Source organism: Nesoenas mayeri (genome assembly GCF_963082525.1).
Source record: "Nesoenas mayeri genome assembly, chromosome: 11".
NCBI lineage: Eukaryota > Metazoa > Chordata > Aves > Columbiformes > Columbidae > Nesoenas > Nesoenas mayeri.
Window position 1 is genome coordinate 2,860,059 of NC_137563.1, and position 17,156 is coordinate 2,877,214.

Consider the following 17,156-nt stretch of genomic DNA (forward strand, 5'->3'; position numbering starts at 1 on the left):
TGTAACGTAATCAAAACTGGAATTATTTATTGTTAACTCTTCTTTTGACGCTCTATTGTCTTTTCAAATAAGGTACAGAAATAGAGAAGGCAAAAAACAGGCAAGTAGCCTTCAATCAGAGGTATAAAGAGATCATGTGAATACTAATCCACTACTAAAAACATAGTGGTAAAAATGTTAACAGAAAACCCATTGTAAAGAATAGTTCCATGCATTTTAGATTTTTATAGGTAGCACATAAGACAATGTTGAAAAGCTTTGTCTGTATCCTATTTTGGAGGAAGAAACTGAGCAAAAGCAGGGCATGGAGTGAAACAAGGGCAGGCAAATCAGGGATAGGTTTTCCAGGGGTGCCCTTTGTGATATACATCAATTGAACCAAAATGGGAGTTGCCTGTTTCTTTGTGATGGTGTACAAAACTTAAGGGTTGTTAGGAATATAATGAAATACAACTTTCCTACAAAATATCTACAAGCATCATTTAACTTGTGACCTACTAAAATCCTCTTTGGTGACTGATTAACCACTTTCGTGCTTACTCTGTAACAGGCTAATGACAATAAACAGCTTTCGCTTATTCTCTTCATCCATACCTTAGCTCATTTTTCTACCGTAAACTGGGAAAAAAACAAACCAAGCAAAACCAACCAAACAAAAATATGAACACTCAAACCAACCAAAGCACAACCTCAACTCACAGATGTTTTAAAATACACCTTGACATTGCACAGTTCCAGTTCCTGGAAAGTGGGCTAAAGAACAGAATGTAAATAGAAAATCTCAGCATCTTCAGGCTTAAAGTACATTCTTTGTAGCGGCTTTTGGGTTTGGAATTTGTTGATTCTTCCCCTTTCCTCTATCTTCAAGTCCAAGAACACTCTTTATATGTGATATTAGCCTTTTAAGTGTGTATGTAAATAATAACAACTAATGAGCTTCTATCTTTTTTTCCCCTCAATAACAAGCAACTAAAATTTGTATAGTATTTTTTTTGGAGGGTATTCTGTGTGTTGGTGATTTCTGATACTTTGACGTAGCTGTGAACTGTTTGCACAAAGTCTTCATCTTTTCCAGGTGATACTGAGTATTTTACTTCCTCCTGCTATACTGCTGTTGGAATATAAGACCAAGGCTGAAATGTCACATATTCCTCAGTCTCAAGATGCACATCAAATGGCAATGGACGACAGTGAAAACAACTTCCAGAATGCAGCAGATGAAATACCTATGGTAAAGTGGCACAAGAGGAGATATTAAAAACAGTATTTCTAACTTAAAATAGATAGTTACATTTTTACATCAAAGCAAGAGATCAAATGAGTGTCCAAAGTGTGTGTTTCTGTATGTAAATTAACAGTTCTTTCATTTCAGGAGGTGTTTAAAGAAGTAAGGATCTTGGACAGTAACTTAGATAAACATGATATGGAGACTCCAGCAAAACCTAAAAGGCTTCCCATTACACAGAAGTTTTACGCATTTTATCATGCACCGATTGTCAAGTTTTGGTTTAATACAGTGAGTTTTCTTTTGTCTAACGTGTATTTTATTTGGAGATCTAATGCAGATTTTGGGGTTCTTTTCCCAACGTGGAGCTCTGTGACCTGAATCAAAGTATTAAGCACTTTTTAAAAAGCAAACAAAAAAGCCCCTTACCTTGCTAAGCTGGAAATGAGAACTACCTGATTTTGAGAAACTGCTTATGCACATGCACTGTACTGTGGGTTGAGGTTCTTTTAAGTCTGTGGTGTTGGCTTGCAGAAGTACTGCTTTTTTTAAACCTAAGAATAATTAGCAGAAACGTTTTTATTTGGGCCTGAGTAATTAATTTCATCAGTTGCTAGCAGGAATTCTGAAATAATTTATTAAGCTGAAGTTTGCATGCACAGCTTTGCTTAAATTAGTGTAAAAGAAACTCTAAAATTTGTATTAAAGGAAAAATAGCTTTAATAAGAACAAAGCTTTGCTAATAATGAATAGCTTATTACAGCTCTGTTTTTCCTCTTCTAATAAGAAAATGCTTGTATCCCCTTATAAATAACAACTTACCTGCTTAAAGGGGTGAATATAGTACTGTAATTCTACTTGAAGCTTTTATTGTACACCACATCAAAAGATTTCACGCACATCTATAAAGAGCACTAGTAATTATATGTATAATTCTTTTTTTAGTTGGCATACTTAGGATTCCTCATGCTCTACACCTTTGTGGTTCTTGTAAAAATGGAAGAATTACCGTCTGTTCAAGAGTGGATTGTTATTGCTTACATTTTCACATCAGCAATTGAGAAAATTCGTGAGGTATGCCTGTAATAATCTGGGATTTTGGGGGTTTTTTTGGGTCAATTAAAATGATCTGGTGTAAAGTGTTCATAAACAAGAGAACCTAAGAAACCAGAGTACACAATGTAATACCTTTATCTTAGAAAGAAACAACCTTATTTTACCGAGGAGCGAATTGTGTGTTTATTCATTAATGCCAGTCAAATATCAAATTCTACCACTGCGCTACAACTGAGATGACACAACAGAAAAGCTTTATGGAGACGGGATAGCTATCACAATCACAACAGTGCTGGGCAGCAAGAGGCTTGGAGAAGTTCTGTAACAATTGTTAAGAGAGGTAGGAAGTTCATTAAGCTGCTACCTCAGGCCCAGCAGGCAGAGAGCAGGATTCATCTTTATAACAGTAACTGCCTCAACAATCAAATACCCGGAGCCCAAAATTCCTTCATAGATTATTGAACCACACGTCCTCCTTGTCCTTGTCACCCTGGTGCAGGTAAACACTGGGTTTGATTCCTCAGTCTGCACCAGTTATCCGTTTGAATAGATGCCTTATTTTTACAAGTATAAAAATGTTACCAATTCCTATATTTCAGTGTTGGTCCATGTGCAAATAAACGTGAGCGAACCTGACTTTTTTCTTTTTAATTGCAGATCTTTATGTCAGAGGCTGGGAAGATTAATCAGAAGATTAAAGTGTGGTTCAGTGATTACTTCAATATCAGTGACACCGTTGCTATTGTCACTTTCTTCATTGGGTTTGCATTAAGATTTGGAGCAAAGGGGAATTTTGGTGAAAACACTTACAGAGAAAATTATGTCTTTGTTGCTGGAAGAATAACATACTGTCTCAATATAATATTTTGGTATGTGCGACTGCTGGATTTCCTAGCTGTAAATCAGCAGGCTGGCCCTTACGTTATGATGATTGGGAAAATGGTAAGTACTGCTTTTATTACTGTTGGTTTTTTTTTCCCCAGCTGAAATACATTTTTCTTGCTGCATCTGTTTAGAACTTTTCTCAAAGTTTTATTTGAAAAATGTTACTTAACCTGGTGTATTATGTCAACAACTCAATGTGCAGAATTAGCTAGCTGGAACATAACCTGCATTTCATAACAAGCACTGATTAGGCTTCCTTTATTACGGAGCTTGCTCTGGGACATACCTGTAAAAAGCTGGCAAATCGTCATTCTCTGGTCTGTTTTGTTCTTAGATGTCAGAGATTTGGATGAATATGATTATGCCTTTTTCTCGATTGACCTAGCATTGCTTCCCTTTTGGGTCTGAGGTTTATTTATAGTCTTGGTTTTCTTGCCTTTGCAGTCTCTAGTGCCAGACTTTAACTTGTTTCCTAAAGCACCTTTGTATTTTGTGCTGTGGAAAACTGGGAATAGATTGCGGCTCCGTTCTTGTCTTCTCTCACACAAAAAATATTCAAATTGTTTGAATTTCAAGATAACCAACTGAGCTTTACCATCAGTGAGCTATTCTAAATGCTAAAAGTATTTTAAGACTTGAAAACTATATATATGAAGGTGGAAGTGGTATTTGTTTGCCTTCCCCCTATAAAATAGTTCCTACAAAGCTGAGCCCAGTCATTGCTTAAAAAGGAGTGCCTCAGGTTGCTCATTTCTCGCTTTGATTTCTTGCAAGAGACATAAGTTCTGTGTTTCAGCCCTTGGAAAACTACCTCTTTGTTCTTTGCACCGATTGAGTGCATTCAGGAAAGAATATTTATCAGCTGATACTCATCCACATAATTGGTATTTGAGTTGCAAAAATACTCTCAGTCGTCTTTGGCTGAGGGTCCTAAATATGCTGTAAAAAAGGATGGGTAGGGGGAAAAAATATATATATAAATTTACAGGGCTTGTTATTTAACAAAATTTTCTCCCTGAAATATAAGTGTCCTAGACTCTTTTCCTTATATAATAATACATAGAATTCATCAATCATACACCGTCACTGTGAAAGTATTTAAATTGTGAAATCATAATTATGACATTGTGGCTTTCTTGTGTTAATAGGTGGCCAACATGTTTTACATTGTGGTGATCATGGCACTTGTACTACTTAGTTTTGGTGTTCCCCGGAAGGCGATACTGTATCCTGATGAGGCACCGTCTTGGACTCTTGCTAGAGATATTGTGTTTCATCCATACTGGATGATTTTTGGTGAAGTGTATGCCTATGAAATTGATGGTAAGACACTGCCATTTTGAAGCAAGTAAGGAGAAAACTTACTCTGATTAGATGTTCTGAAGGTCTTAAGAAATTGTAATTTTATGACATTAAATGGCCACTACTCTTGATGTTGATTCCATTTATTGGATTATCTTCTTTTTTCGGGTTGCAGCTGTATAACTTCTTGACTTGACTTTTTCATTATCCTTTACCAAGCTTGAATGGCTCAGAAGGAAAAGTAATCACAGTTTCTCACAAGGCTATTTCTAGCAAATTTTGGAATTTTCTTGTACAGCACTCATGCCAAAATTTTGGCTGTGGTGGTATATTATGCTTTTTTGAAATCCAGTAATATAATTATACCACAGTATAATAATAGGAAAAAAAATAGAGTATAATAATAGAACAAGAAAGCTGCTGATGGGTCTGGAGCACAAGTGTGATGAGGAATGGTTGAGGGAGCTGGGGCTGTTTAGCCTGGAGAGAAGGAGCTGAGGGGAGACCTTATCACTATCTACAGCTGCCCAAAAGGAGGTTGTAGTATGGATGGTGTTGGTCTCTTATCCCAAGTAACAAGTGATAGGACAAGAGGAAATGGCCTCAAGTTGCGCCAGGGGAGGTTTAGGTTGGCTATTAGGAACAATCTCTTCATGGAAAGGGTTGCCATGTGTTGGACCAGACTGCCCATGGCAGTGGTGGATTCACCATCCCTAGAGGGGTTTAAAAGACGTATAGATGCGGAGCTGAGGAACGTGGGTTAGTGGTGGACTTGGTTGTACTAGGTTTACAGTTGGACTCTATAATCTTAAGTCTTTTCCAACCAAAATGATTCTATGATTAACCAGAAACTTTGTCTCCTGTATTTTTCTACCATATTCTTAAATGCATGGAGACATTTTGAATCGCAGAACCAGTGCATGACAGTTGGTCGTTGCAATTGTCATAAGCGATCGTGTTTTGTTTTTTCCCCTATGTATACCTGCTGGGAATTCTAAAAGTTGTATGTGTTTTCTCTGTGTCCTTTTTCCCAACACAGTATGTGCAAATAATTCTGATGAAAAAGTTACTCATCTCTGTGGCCCAGGAACATGGTTGACCCCATTTCTTCAAGCTGTCTACCTCTTTGTACAGTACATAATTATGGTTAATCTCCTTATTGCATTTTTCAAGTAAGTATAAGGATAATAATTAATTTTTGCTAATCCTTTGATAAATTTCTACTTCACTACAATAAGATGACAAGATAAGAAGAACTGATGCCAGTTCAAAGCAATCCCATTTGCTGGAAGCATTTGCAGGTTCTAAGCAGCTCAGTAACACTGAAGAATCACAGACTGTAGAGCTAACAGTGTCTGATATAAAAATCTGAGTTTAGTTAGGAAAGAATATATATGTATATATGTATTTATTTTTTACAAACTTGAAATTTCATCTCTGTGCAATTTATTACTGAGGAGAGGTACCAAGATGTTAGCAGATGATAGACTTTTTTAATTGTCCTTGCTTTAGATCACAATGTTTTCTTGAATGTGTCTCCTACTTCCCCTAAAATAATTGTACCGTAAAAGACAAGCTCGTGCTTTTGTCTCTTTCTTAACTAGCATCAGAATTCAAGATCGTTATCAAAGTGTTTAAAAAGAAAAACAACACAACCCACAACCAAAACCATCCTGAGGTGTTAATGCTTTTCTGTTCCCTTGCAGCAATGTGTATTTACAAGTCAAGGCAATTTCAAACATTGTGTGGAAGTATCAGCGGTATCATTTCATTATGGCCTACCATGAAAAACCTGTTCTGCCTCCACCACTTATTATTCTGAGCCACATGGCTTCCCTGTTCTGTTGTATATGTAAAAGAAGAAAGACAGACAAGACTTCAGATGGGCCAAGTATGAACAGTTATTATCCAAAAATTTGCAATGACTTTTTTGATATGATAAAAGCAAACTATCGGAAAAAGTGCAGAGTTCTTGGTTATAATGTATATTCTAAAGAAAGTTCAAGTAGCTCTTATTTTTCTGTGTCTTTAATGTTGAATAAGACTAATTCTGTTCAAAGTCCCAGTGTTTTTATAAAGGATATCATGTACAACCCTTAGAGATCTCCATTCAAATAAACTTGTGCCCAAAAAACACCCAAAAATAATATTAGATTTCCCATTAGTGTCAATGGGGGAAGAATTTTTCTTCTTTCTGGAAAACTTCTGTTCATGTTGAGAATTTGAAAATTAGAAAAAGTCTTCCACAGATGATAAAACGCAGCTAAGGAATCTAGCTTTTGCCTCAAACAAAATGGACTGGAGGTGAGAGCATAAGGAGTTATAATATTGTGCACACAGAATCACAGAATTGACTGGGTTGGAAAATACCTCGGAGATCATCAAGTCCAACCCTTGGTCCAACTCCAGTCCATTGACTAGATCATGGCACTAAGTACCATATCCAGTCTCAGTTTAAAAACCTCCAGGGCCGGTGAGTCCAGCACCTCCCTGGGCAGCCATTCCAACGCCTGACCACTCTCTCTGCAAATAATTGCTTTCTAATATCCAGCCTAAATTTCCCCTGGCAGAGTTGAAGCCCATGGCCCCTTGTCCTATTGCTGATGCCTGGGAGAAGAGACCAATCCCCACCTGGCTAGAACTGCCCTTCAGGTAGTTCTAGAGAGTGCTGAGCTCAGCTCTGAGCCTCCTCTTCTCCAGACTAAACAAGCCCAGCTCCCTCAGCCTCTCCCCATAGGGCTTGTGCTCAAGTCCCTTCCCCAGTCTTGTTGCTCTTCTCTGGACCCTCCAGCACTTCAATCTCTTTCCTGAGCTGAAGGGCCCAGAACTGAACACAACACTCCAGGTGTGGCCTCCCCAATGCAGAGCACAGGGGAAGGATCACTGCCCTTGTCCTGCTGACCACGCTGGTTTGGATACAGGACAGGACACCATTGGCCTTCTTGGCCACCTGGGCACCCTGGTGGCTCATGTTGAGCTTCCTGTCCATTAGTCCCCCCTAGGTCCCTTTCTGCCTGACTCTGCACCCAGCCTGGAGCGCTGCAGGGGGTTGTTGTGGCCAAAGTGCAGGACCTGGCACTTGCCCTTGTTGAACTTCATCCCATTGGAATCGGCCCATTTTTCCAGTCTACCCAGATCCCTCTGCAGAGCCTCCTGCCTTCCAGCAGCTCCACACTCCCTCCCAACTTGGTGTCATCAGCAAATTTGCTGATCCCTTCAGAATTATTAGTTTTATTCTAGCAGAAATCTTTGACCTAGTAAGGAGAGAAGAGGGGTCTTAGGTGGCACTATGTGGGTTTGGTGTTGTTTCTGTTTGTTATTTCTAACAGCCTTCGTGAAGTTGTGACTGTCGCACCTGTTCTCCTTCACTGTGTGTGCATCTTGTTAACGGTTTCATCTCTCTTTAGAACTCTTCCTGACAGAAGAAGATCAAAAAAAACTTCACGATTTTGAAGAGCTGTGTGTTGAGATGTATTTCAATGAAAAGGATGATAAATTTCATTCTGGAAGTGAGGAGAGGATCCGAGTCACATTTGAACGGTAGAATATTTTCAAATAAAGTTTATGGATAGAGAAGCTTAGAACTTCTGCAGATTTTTTTTTAAATGCGCTTTAAGAGGGATAAAATGCAGCTCAAGAACATAAGTATTTAAGCAAACTTGAGATTGTCTTCCCATTTCTATGCAGAAGCAACTAATGTCATTGATGCTTCCTGATCTGAAATACTCTGTAAGATGAGACAATTGCATTATTTAGTTTCTTGTGATATTTTAATAAACTTGATAAATGCTGCAAGACCCTCTATTGATATGTATGTTAATTCTGTGATTCAGAAGTATGTTCAAATGTTGTATTACAAAACAGTCCAGCACTATGGTGTATATATACCATCTTGAAATTTTAGAGGTTTTTCCTTATTAAATGGGCAGAAAGGGTTTCGAAGATGTTTCTTTTACTTATTGAGAAAAATACCTTTCATAGCTACTTCATAATCTGATTTTTCTTAGGGTGGAACAAATGTGCATTCAGATAAAGGAAGTTGGTGATCGCGTCAACTACATAAAACGGTCATTACAGTCTTTAGATTCACAGATTGGCCACCTGCAGGACCTCTCGGCTCTCACTGTGGATACTCTGAAAACACTGACGGCGCAGAAAGCTTCCGAAGCCAGCAAGGTTCATAACGAAATCACCCGGGAACTGAGCATTTCAAAGCATTTGGCACAAAACCTCATTGAGGACGGTTCTCTCAGATCTTCCGTGTGGAAAAAGCACAGCATTGGAAACGTCTTCGGTTCTTTTCCGCAAGGAGGCCTTGAAAATAATAACGCTTTGCTCTGTAACATTTCTATACGTGATGAAAAAGAAGCCCAACATAAGACCATTGGTCAGGAGTTGGCTTCAGTTCCCCAAAGAGAAGAAATAAACATCCAAGAGGCAGGTTCCTCAGGCAGTGCCTTATTTTCAAATGCTGTTTCCCCTCCAGAACTTCGCCAACGAATACCGGCTGCAGAGACCTCAAAATCCATTAATAAAAGTAAAAAATTAGGCAATTCATCCAACAGCATGCCACATGTCACATCCCCAACAGCTAAGTTTTTTGTTAGCACTCCATCTCGGCCCTTTTGCAAAAGTCAGCTGGATTCTTCAGCAAAGCACGAAGAGACTGTTTTCTCTAAGGCCACAGAAGGAGATAATAATGTAGAATTTGGTGCGTTTGTGGGTAAGTATAACAAAGTAGATTCTGAATGTCCTGAAGTCGTTATTAGCTGCTCTTATCCTCTTGCTTCTGGCTCTGCTTGCGTTGCTTTCGCCCAACCTTGTGTTGAAAATGGAGGATATATTAATTGTGGTTTTATTCATGATGAGAGTGACACTAATGATAACTACAGCTGCAGAGTTGACAAATGTGATCAGCAGTCCTCTGTCAACTTATCGAAGAACAAACCCCAAACGAAGTTCTCTTTGTCAACTGGCGACTTGACATCAACAGTCAACTGTGGTGGCTCACATGGAAAATTGAATCTTAAAGATGAACTTTCCAAAAATCAGCATGTCCATGCAATGGAACTGCAAAACCAAGATTTATGTTCTAACATCCTTATGGGACTGCTTCATAAACTGTGGACCAAATCTAAGCCACAAGGTTTGACTTATCAAGAATTGTATAGTATTTTGGGTGTATTCCGGTTGCAGGTGACTTCATTCTACTATTTTGCTCTGCTTTTTTTTGCCTTTAACATCTCTAATTTCCCTGTGTTGCTTGATTATTTTTAAACTTTTTTTTTTTTACTTAAATTACCACTTCTTTATAATTCTGTCACATAGACAATATTTTTCTGGAAAACATTAGCCAGTTGTTGAGAATAATAGCAGTTTTGTGCAATTCGCAGCTCTACAACTTGGTATGGGCCTTGTAGACATTTAATGACTCATTATAAAGCTCCTACCTTCCCATTGCACAAATTAAAAATATTGTCTATTTCTTGACGTAATTACAGAAGACTGATGGAATCCTGGACAAATATCTTCGTGGTATCTGTGTCAAGCTGAGGGATCCTCCTATACTATATTTCTAAACACTGTTATGACTGGGATCTTCCACTGTTGCCTGGGCTAATGTAGATTTTGGCAGATGTTTTGGAAGCTTCCAAAGTCCCTTTATTAAATACAAATTTTGCTTAACAGTAAAAAGGCACACTTTTCATGCTTAGTTACCTACATGTTTGAATGGTAAAACAGTGGCAGATTCATTGCAAAACACAGGTGTGGGTTTACTAACTGGTTTCTGTGAAGTAGATAACGTTTTAAGTACGCTTAGTGTGTAGCAGAAGATCCCAATCTGGAATGGTCAGGTTGCCTGCAGGGCTGTTGTCTTGCCATAGTTGCTCAGGGATGTCTTCTCAGTGTTTTCCAAAGGTTTGTTGAGAATGCAAAACTTATATCTTTAGAGAGAACTTTATTCTACTGCTGTGAAACTTGGAGTTAGAAGTTACCTACATGTGGTAGCGGTTTTAGACCTGTGTATGCATACGGAGAGTATCTACACATTTGTACACTCACTAGCTATTTGTTAATAACTTACTCATGTTTTAAAAGAACAGTTCTTTAAAATTCAGAAAGCAAGATGAAACAAATAATGGAGAGTGATTGTATTACTCTTATCTAATCTTCAAATGTACTTCACCACTAATAACTTTGAATACTAACTGTACTTTTACCATAGCCAAATTTTTAGTGTGTGGTCCTCTAACATCTCGAGCATTTAGAACATACTCTTCATTCTCACCATCCACATTTTTATAAAACTTCGGACACAGTGCGGCTTTCCATTGTGAATCCAAGCAGGCTTTAATTCATTATAAAGCCACGTGCTTGGTAAAATTCCGACAAGTATGAAGGGAGGATGAAGGGTATATTGTAAAAGCTACTTCAGGAAAACTGTCTGCTTTTCCTTCATTTGTCGTACCTACATAAAAATACTCTTAATTTGGACTGCCCTGGTGCTTTCATGTGAGAAGCATATGCTTGAATAAAATTCTAAAATGTTAGTTTTACTTTTTAAACGGTGGCGATCCACGCCTCTAATGTGGGAAAAGCAATAGTTTCATATTAATGTTTTGTTACTCTGATTTTTGCTTTAGTGTGTTTGGAAAGTCTTCTGTAGTGCAAATAGGCACACAGAGCTTAGATGATTTGCAACCCTTTGCTGTGGTGAGGCAAATTATTGGCATGGACGGAACGCTGGAGGATGCCTTTGATTTTAAATGCTCTCTTTCAATTCACTGTGTCGAAGGTCACAGAGACAGCATGGAGTTACAGCGGTTTAAAGAGGCAGCAAGCAAAATGAAAGAGAGAAGTGCTGATATTGAGGTAAGCGTGGAAGACTTTCTGTCCAACGTGTTAATGGGGACGGTTTCTTTTTTTAAGCTGTAACTGCATAATGTGTTTTGAAAACGTCAGAGAGCAACTATAATGAAAGAAGTTGCAAAACGCAGCCTGGACGGGCTCTGTGTCTGTTTTACTATTTCAAATAAACCAACCAAACACACAAAACAAACAAAAAAACCCAAACCAAAAGCCTAGTGAAGACTCATGCAAACATGACTACACATCAAATGCTGTTGCTTCATAATATCATACTAATGAAATATTAATCAAGAACTGAGGTTATGAAAGCTGAGATGGCTACAACTGTGAATTAAGATAAAATTATGTATCCTGTAATAAGTGTTTAATGAAATATTTGACACTCATAAATTTCAAGGTCAGCATTTAGGAAGATTTCAGTGATCCACATGATGTTTTATAGAACAAGATGACAGCGCATATGATGTTAAAAAGTGACAAAAATTGTTCATTATGCTCCCAAGAAGAAAATGGCTCTCTAATAAACTTGTCATATTCTAAAATGACGTATAATTTCCATTTTCTTAAAGAATAATAAAATAACTAAATGGAAAGCGATTGACTGTACCAAACCTGTCTTCCATTTGCTGTAATATATATAAGAGTTAGTTTTCTTGCTACAGCTGTTAAGGTAAGTTAGTAAATACAAGTTACCATTTACAGTTACCCCTCTTTTGGGGGAGAATCTGACTTGGCAATTGCATTATGGCCAGCTGCAATGTCACTGTTCTGCTCAGTTGCCCTTCTGGACCTTCTGATAAGTATAACGTGTGGCCAAAAAGCTTTTTGTGTGTGTGTGTCTATTTTTGGCAATGTTCACAATTTCCTTTCGTTTTGCTTGTTTGTTTGTTTGTTTTTCCCTTTTTAATAGGAGCAACAGGAAGACTTCAAGAAAGCTATATTGGAGGGTATAGAGACAACCAGACTTCAAGTAAGTAAAGGAGGTTTGCATTTATTTGAGACATTATTTTCACCAGATACAGAATGTGTTCTTTACATCGAGTCATTGTGTGTTATGATTTTAAAAACAAAACCGAACTTCTACAGTTGAACCTCTGTACAGATACAGCGAGATGTCTCCTTGACATAGTTCCAGTGTTTGCTACTATAGGGATGCAAACTCCAGTAGCATTTCCAGACAGTACCACTGTTCTTAGACACTTAGTAATAGAGTCACCCCATCTTAACTGGTGGGACTGTTTTAATTCTTAGCTTTCATGTAGGGCATAGCATTTCAAGTTCTAGTATTTATTTTCCAAAATCTTGAATTTTTCGGTTTTATTCAGGTAAGTGTTGTAGTTAACATGCTGGCTGTGACACATATTCCAGCCCCATGCCACTCTACACGTGGGTCTAGTTTGTGCTGAAACCACCTTTCTCCTCGTTTGCAAAAGAAATATTTTGTTGTTAGGACATGACCACCACAGCAGATATTCAGAAAGCACATAATTATTACTGAGGAATACATCTCTGAGGAAATACTATTTGTAAACTGTAGGTTTTTATGTGGCAAGACTTACAGATTTTGTTCCGGTTTTCAGTGGGTTCAAATTGGAACTCTTGTTTCTGCCAGAGCCATGTTCTTAAGTGAGAATTGATCGTTAACAAAGGCACGACAGAATAGTGGAACTTGGTGCTTGTAGAGACCCAGTGTAACGTACGTTTCTGTAATTGTACCCTATTGTAACGCTCTCTTTACGAGAACTCTCAGTACGGGTCAGTAGTCTTAACGTGCACCTGAAAATATTACAGCTGGTGGTTACTGGGAAGAGAATTTTAACTCAATTATGTGCTCAACTTGTACGTTCTTGTGCAACAAGGTATTTTTAGGTACATCCAGAGTGTTTTTGTTTGTTTTGGGCAGACTGTGTGCTGTAAGAGTTGCAGTTGAAAACAGCGAGTGTGCTGGCTAATGATATGTGTTGGGCTTTTTTTTGTAGGGTCTTCAAACTGACTGTGGTCTAAGACAATCTAGTTCTTGCGGTGGGTTTACTGACCCTCTGGGAGTCCATTCAGAACAACGTAAGTGTGTTGACCTAATTTTATCTCCAAATTGTGTTGAGAATGCATATACTTAGAAGATACAAAGGAAATGCATAAAATTAAAGCATCTTGAAATATTTTCATGACTGGTGGTACTTAAATCTGCTCCTGTATCTCCTCATGTCTCTTCTAGTCGTGCCAGCTTAATTCTTTTAGCCTGTATTTGTCACGGATGGCCGGAGTCACCAAGGGGTCTGGTTAGGAAACATGTACAGATCAGATAGTTGTGGATCAGTTTCTTTTTAATGAGAGCTGCATTAAGCTGTCTGGTTGCTCACTCTATTAGGAAATAGGTGAGAAACAATGACACGTGCCATTCTTTGTCCAGTTAGGAATCTCTTTTGTTTGCAGCGTACAGCAAGAGTAGAAGAGCATCGACTGAAGACGCTCAGCAAGTAGACTCTACAGCAGCGTTGCTGACGGTTTGTATCCTCCTTTCTCGTTGTTGTTAAGCTGGACTAGAAACTGAACAAATAGAAGAAACAGGTCGTGTAAAGAACAATACTGATTTGTGGCCTCGTTTGTTCAACGAGGCGAGAGGAGGGGACCTGCTTTGACTGAGGAAAGAGGTTGTGTGTGTTCTTTGCTATGTATTGTGCTTATTCCCACTATGAAAACATACACTGCCTCCTGTTTGTGGAAAAAAACACAACTTTTTTTTTAAAAACATATGTATATAATCCATAAACAGCGGTGAATAATAGAGCCTTACCTGTGACTTTTAACTGTAGTTACCATTCCTGAATGTTTCCATTCAACTGCAGTTCAGTACAACCTGGTGAAGTGTTTCCAATAAACAGTCTGTACTGCAAGGTCTTAAAGCACATTTACCACCCCACCTCCAATTAACTACACTGTTTTCCTCACAAAACTGAAACCACCTCTCCTTTGTTTTAAAGGATTGGTTACAAGGTAGACCTTCAAATAGCAGTCAAATGTAAGTAAGCTTTCTACTAATGGAGTAATTTTATTACTCTGTGTTTTGATTTCTTTTTATTTGTGGTTGTCGTCTGTGGCCAAAGTGGTATTCAGTTACGTTTAATGAAAAAACAAGGTTTAAGGCTTTTTTCTAATAAATAACTGAATGTGTTCACTGGAATGCTTTGACAGGTTCTATTTAGATTAATGGGGCCACATGTCAGAGGGAAAAACATGCCCTGAAATGAAAATGACTGTGTTGACACTTATTGAGGAGCAGCCTTCCTGGTAAAGGTCCTTACCCAGCCTTTCGTACCGTGAGCCCTCTGTGAAACCGTGCAGACATTGCTCTTGTTAACAATTATCCCCTGAGTTAACTGTTAAAGCCATTACCTTATTAATCTGATAACAGGAGGGTAAGATGTTGTGAACAAGTTTTAATTAAAGCACCTCTGTGGGAACGAGCTCTTGTGATGCAAACTTTACATAACGCGGTGCGTGACTTGGTGGTATTTAAAGTATAGATCTAAAAACATGAGATTACTTAACAGCCTTCCATTACTGTTTTGTAATTAAGAAACCTGTACTGCCCTTGAAAACTGGGATAAATGCAGTACTGTGGGGTTATCAAGGTGACCCAAGATGATGTATCAAAACCAGTGAATGCAGAATAACCGTTTTAAGAAACAATGACTGTTGGTTTTGTGACATTTCACAGGCCGTCTGAAGAAGATGCATTGAATGGTAAGCTCGCTCCTGCTAGAAACAAGCTGGAAGTTTTTCATAAAGGCAACAGTTTGGGTGTTGCATGGAAATATATTTAACTACTGATAATTTGGAACTTAACGGGCATGTAGTAGTGTCTGTCTTTAATTAATAGCCTACCATTGAGCACTACTTTTTTGTTATGTACTGAAGAGCTAAGCACGATACCCGATGTTCTGCACAGCAGATCTTTTTCAAACTCTAGTTACTTGGCATGTGTTCTTTTGCCTGTGATAATTCTAATTCGCAATAGAGACAGCAGGCAGTATCTGTTGTGGGGTTTTTCCCTTTATTTTTTTAATCTCTTTTAGGTATTGCTTCTCCTTTCAAGCCTATTATGGATATCAATTATTATTACTCAGGTCAGTCCCTCCTAAGAACTAATGGTCCTATTTTTAATGATGCTTATTAGATGATTAAACTTTAATGAACGCTGTAATTTTCTTCTAGCTGTAGAAAGAAATAACTTGATGAGATTATCGCAGAGCATTCCGTTCACTCCTGTGCCTCCGAGAGGTAAGAATTGCGCTGCTTCTTGCTGGTTCACTTTGGGGAAGAAAACAAAAGGGAACCCCTACGGGTTCGTTCTAATGTAGAATTATCAAGCCAAATTTCACACTTGCTTTTATAGTGAGATTTTTTTTAGTGAACTAATAGTTGTCCAGTGTCTGTCGTGCAAGGCTTTAAAATCTGAGTAAAACACCTTTTCTAGGGCAAGTCGCTTATTTATGAAATCTAGATTTAACTGCGGTTGTCCTCAGAGATAGTGATGCAGTGATGATAGTATTGTTACAGTGATATAGTGATATATCCCTCCATCAAAGCAGTGATATAGTGACATAGTGATGATAGATATAGTTTTTATAACAAACTATTCTGAAAGGATTTGTTTAAGTTGTTTTAACTCATATAAAGTGTAAACACACATTTACTCAATGTTCTTAGTGCTGTTTGAAGTGTCATTAATAGTTCTAATTAGGAGGACAGAACTGCTGTACTGCTTTGCCGTATGAAAGATGTTAGTAACAACTTAATATTGCAGGATGTTGAGACGTAAAACTGTAGGGTTTCGGTGCTTTTAATTTTAAACTTGGAAAACGAAACTTGCTTTTTGTGCTGTAATGCAGGTGAACCAGTCACTGTGTATCGCCTTGAGGAAAGTTCTCCCAGCATCCTGAACAACAGCATGTCTTCCTGGTCGCAGCTGGGACTCTGCGCTAAAATCGAGTTTTTAAGTAAAGAGGAGATGGGAGGAGGTTTACGTCGAGCTCTTAAAGTAGTATGCACGTGGTCGGAATACGATATCCTGAAATCAGGACACCTCTATATCATCAAGTCTTTTCTTCCTGAAGTTGTGAATACTTGGTCAAGCATCTATAAGGAGGACACTGTGCTGCACTTGTGCTTGAGAGTAAGTTTTATCCTTGTCAGTTGTTAAACAGACAGGCATTAAATGGTAAACAGGACACCTCTGCTCCACCCCGCAACTAGAATATACTTAGTAAAAAAAGGTGAGCAAGGGTTCTGTATGAGCTCAAGGGTTAAAAGCTCTGCTCCAGTGTGGGTTACGTAGTCAAAGAGCACAAATAATTGAAAAAGCGATTTGTTACGCTGTCTTGGGGAACACACTCGCTGTGCTTGCTGCCTTGTTGGCTCCTTCGTGCTCCCCGGTACACAGTGCAGCTAATGACACTCGGGTTTTCAATTGCAGGAGATCCAACAGCAGAGAGCGGCACAGAAACTCACCTTTGCTTTCAACCAAATGAAGCCCAAGTCCATCCCATACTCTCCAAGGTGAGTGTATTTAAACTTCCGTTATGTTGCATGCTTTTGACACAGAAGAATGCCTCCAGGGTCGTTAACAGATAGTTCAAATATATCAAGGAACTGATATGTGACGATACATCTTAGAACATTGCTATGAATGCACCAAGCAGAATTATCCTTGGCAATATTTCCCGTTGGTACTTTTTGCGTTAGTTCTAGCGTAGGGCGATAATATAAATGACTTAGCTTAACAGTTTCAAGTTACTTACAGTTTTAGTAAAGAAAA

The 17,156-nt window shown here is 38.4% G+C and overlaps 1 protein-coding gene across 1 annotated transcript in view; it reads left to right on the top strand.

The window, feature by feature from the left end:
* The window catches only part of TRPM7 (transient receptor potential cation channel subfamily M member 7), a gene marked incomplete at both ends in the record, with an annotated part of 35,799 nt that overhangs the window by 16,497 nt on the left and 2,146 nt on the right, over positions 1–17,156 (top strand). The window contains 19 exons of the mRNA XM_080351199.1: positions 1,076–1,231; positions 1,373–1,516; positions 2,171–2,299; positions 2,939–3,223; positions 4,315–4,489; positions 5,508–5,640; positions 6,175–6,359; positions 7,876–8,008; positions 8,476–9,614; positions 11,265–11,341; positions 12,249–12,308; positions 13,318–13,399; positions 13,772–13,842; positions 14,320–14,357; positions 15,057–15,082; positions 15,415–15,465; positions 15,554–15,619; positions 16,231–16,514; positions 16,815–16,897. Of these exons, the coding sequence (XP_080207325.1) occupies positions 1,076–1,231; positions 1,373–1,516; positions 2,171–2,299; positions 2,939–3,223; positions 4,315–4,489; positions 5,508–5,640; positions 6,175–6,359; positions 7,876–8,008; positions 8,476–9,614; positions 11,265–11,341; positions 12,249–12,308; positions 13,318–13,399; positions 13,772–13,842; positions 14,320–14,357; positions 15,057–15,082; positions 15,415–15,465; positions 15,554–15,619; positions 16,231–16,514; positions 16,815–16,897 (3,317 nt within the window). The remainder of the gene's footprint in view (positions 1–1,075; positions 1,232–1,372; positions 1,517–2,170; positions 2,300–2,938; positions 3,224–4,314; positions 4,490–5,507; positions 5,641–6,174; positions 6,360–7,875; positions 8,009–8,475; positions 9,615–11,264; positions 11,342–12,248; positions 12,309–13,317; positions 13,400–13,771; positions 13,843–14,319; positions 14,358–15,056; positions 15,083–15,414; positions 15,466–15,553; positions 15,620–16,230; positions 16,515–16,814; positions 16,898–17,156) is intronic.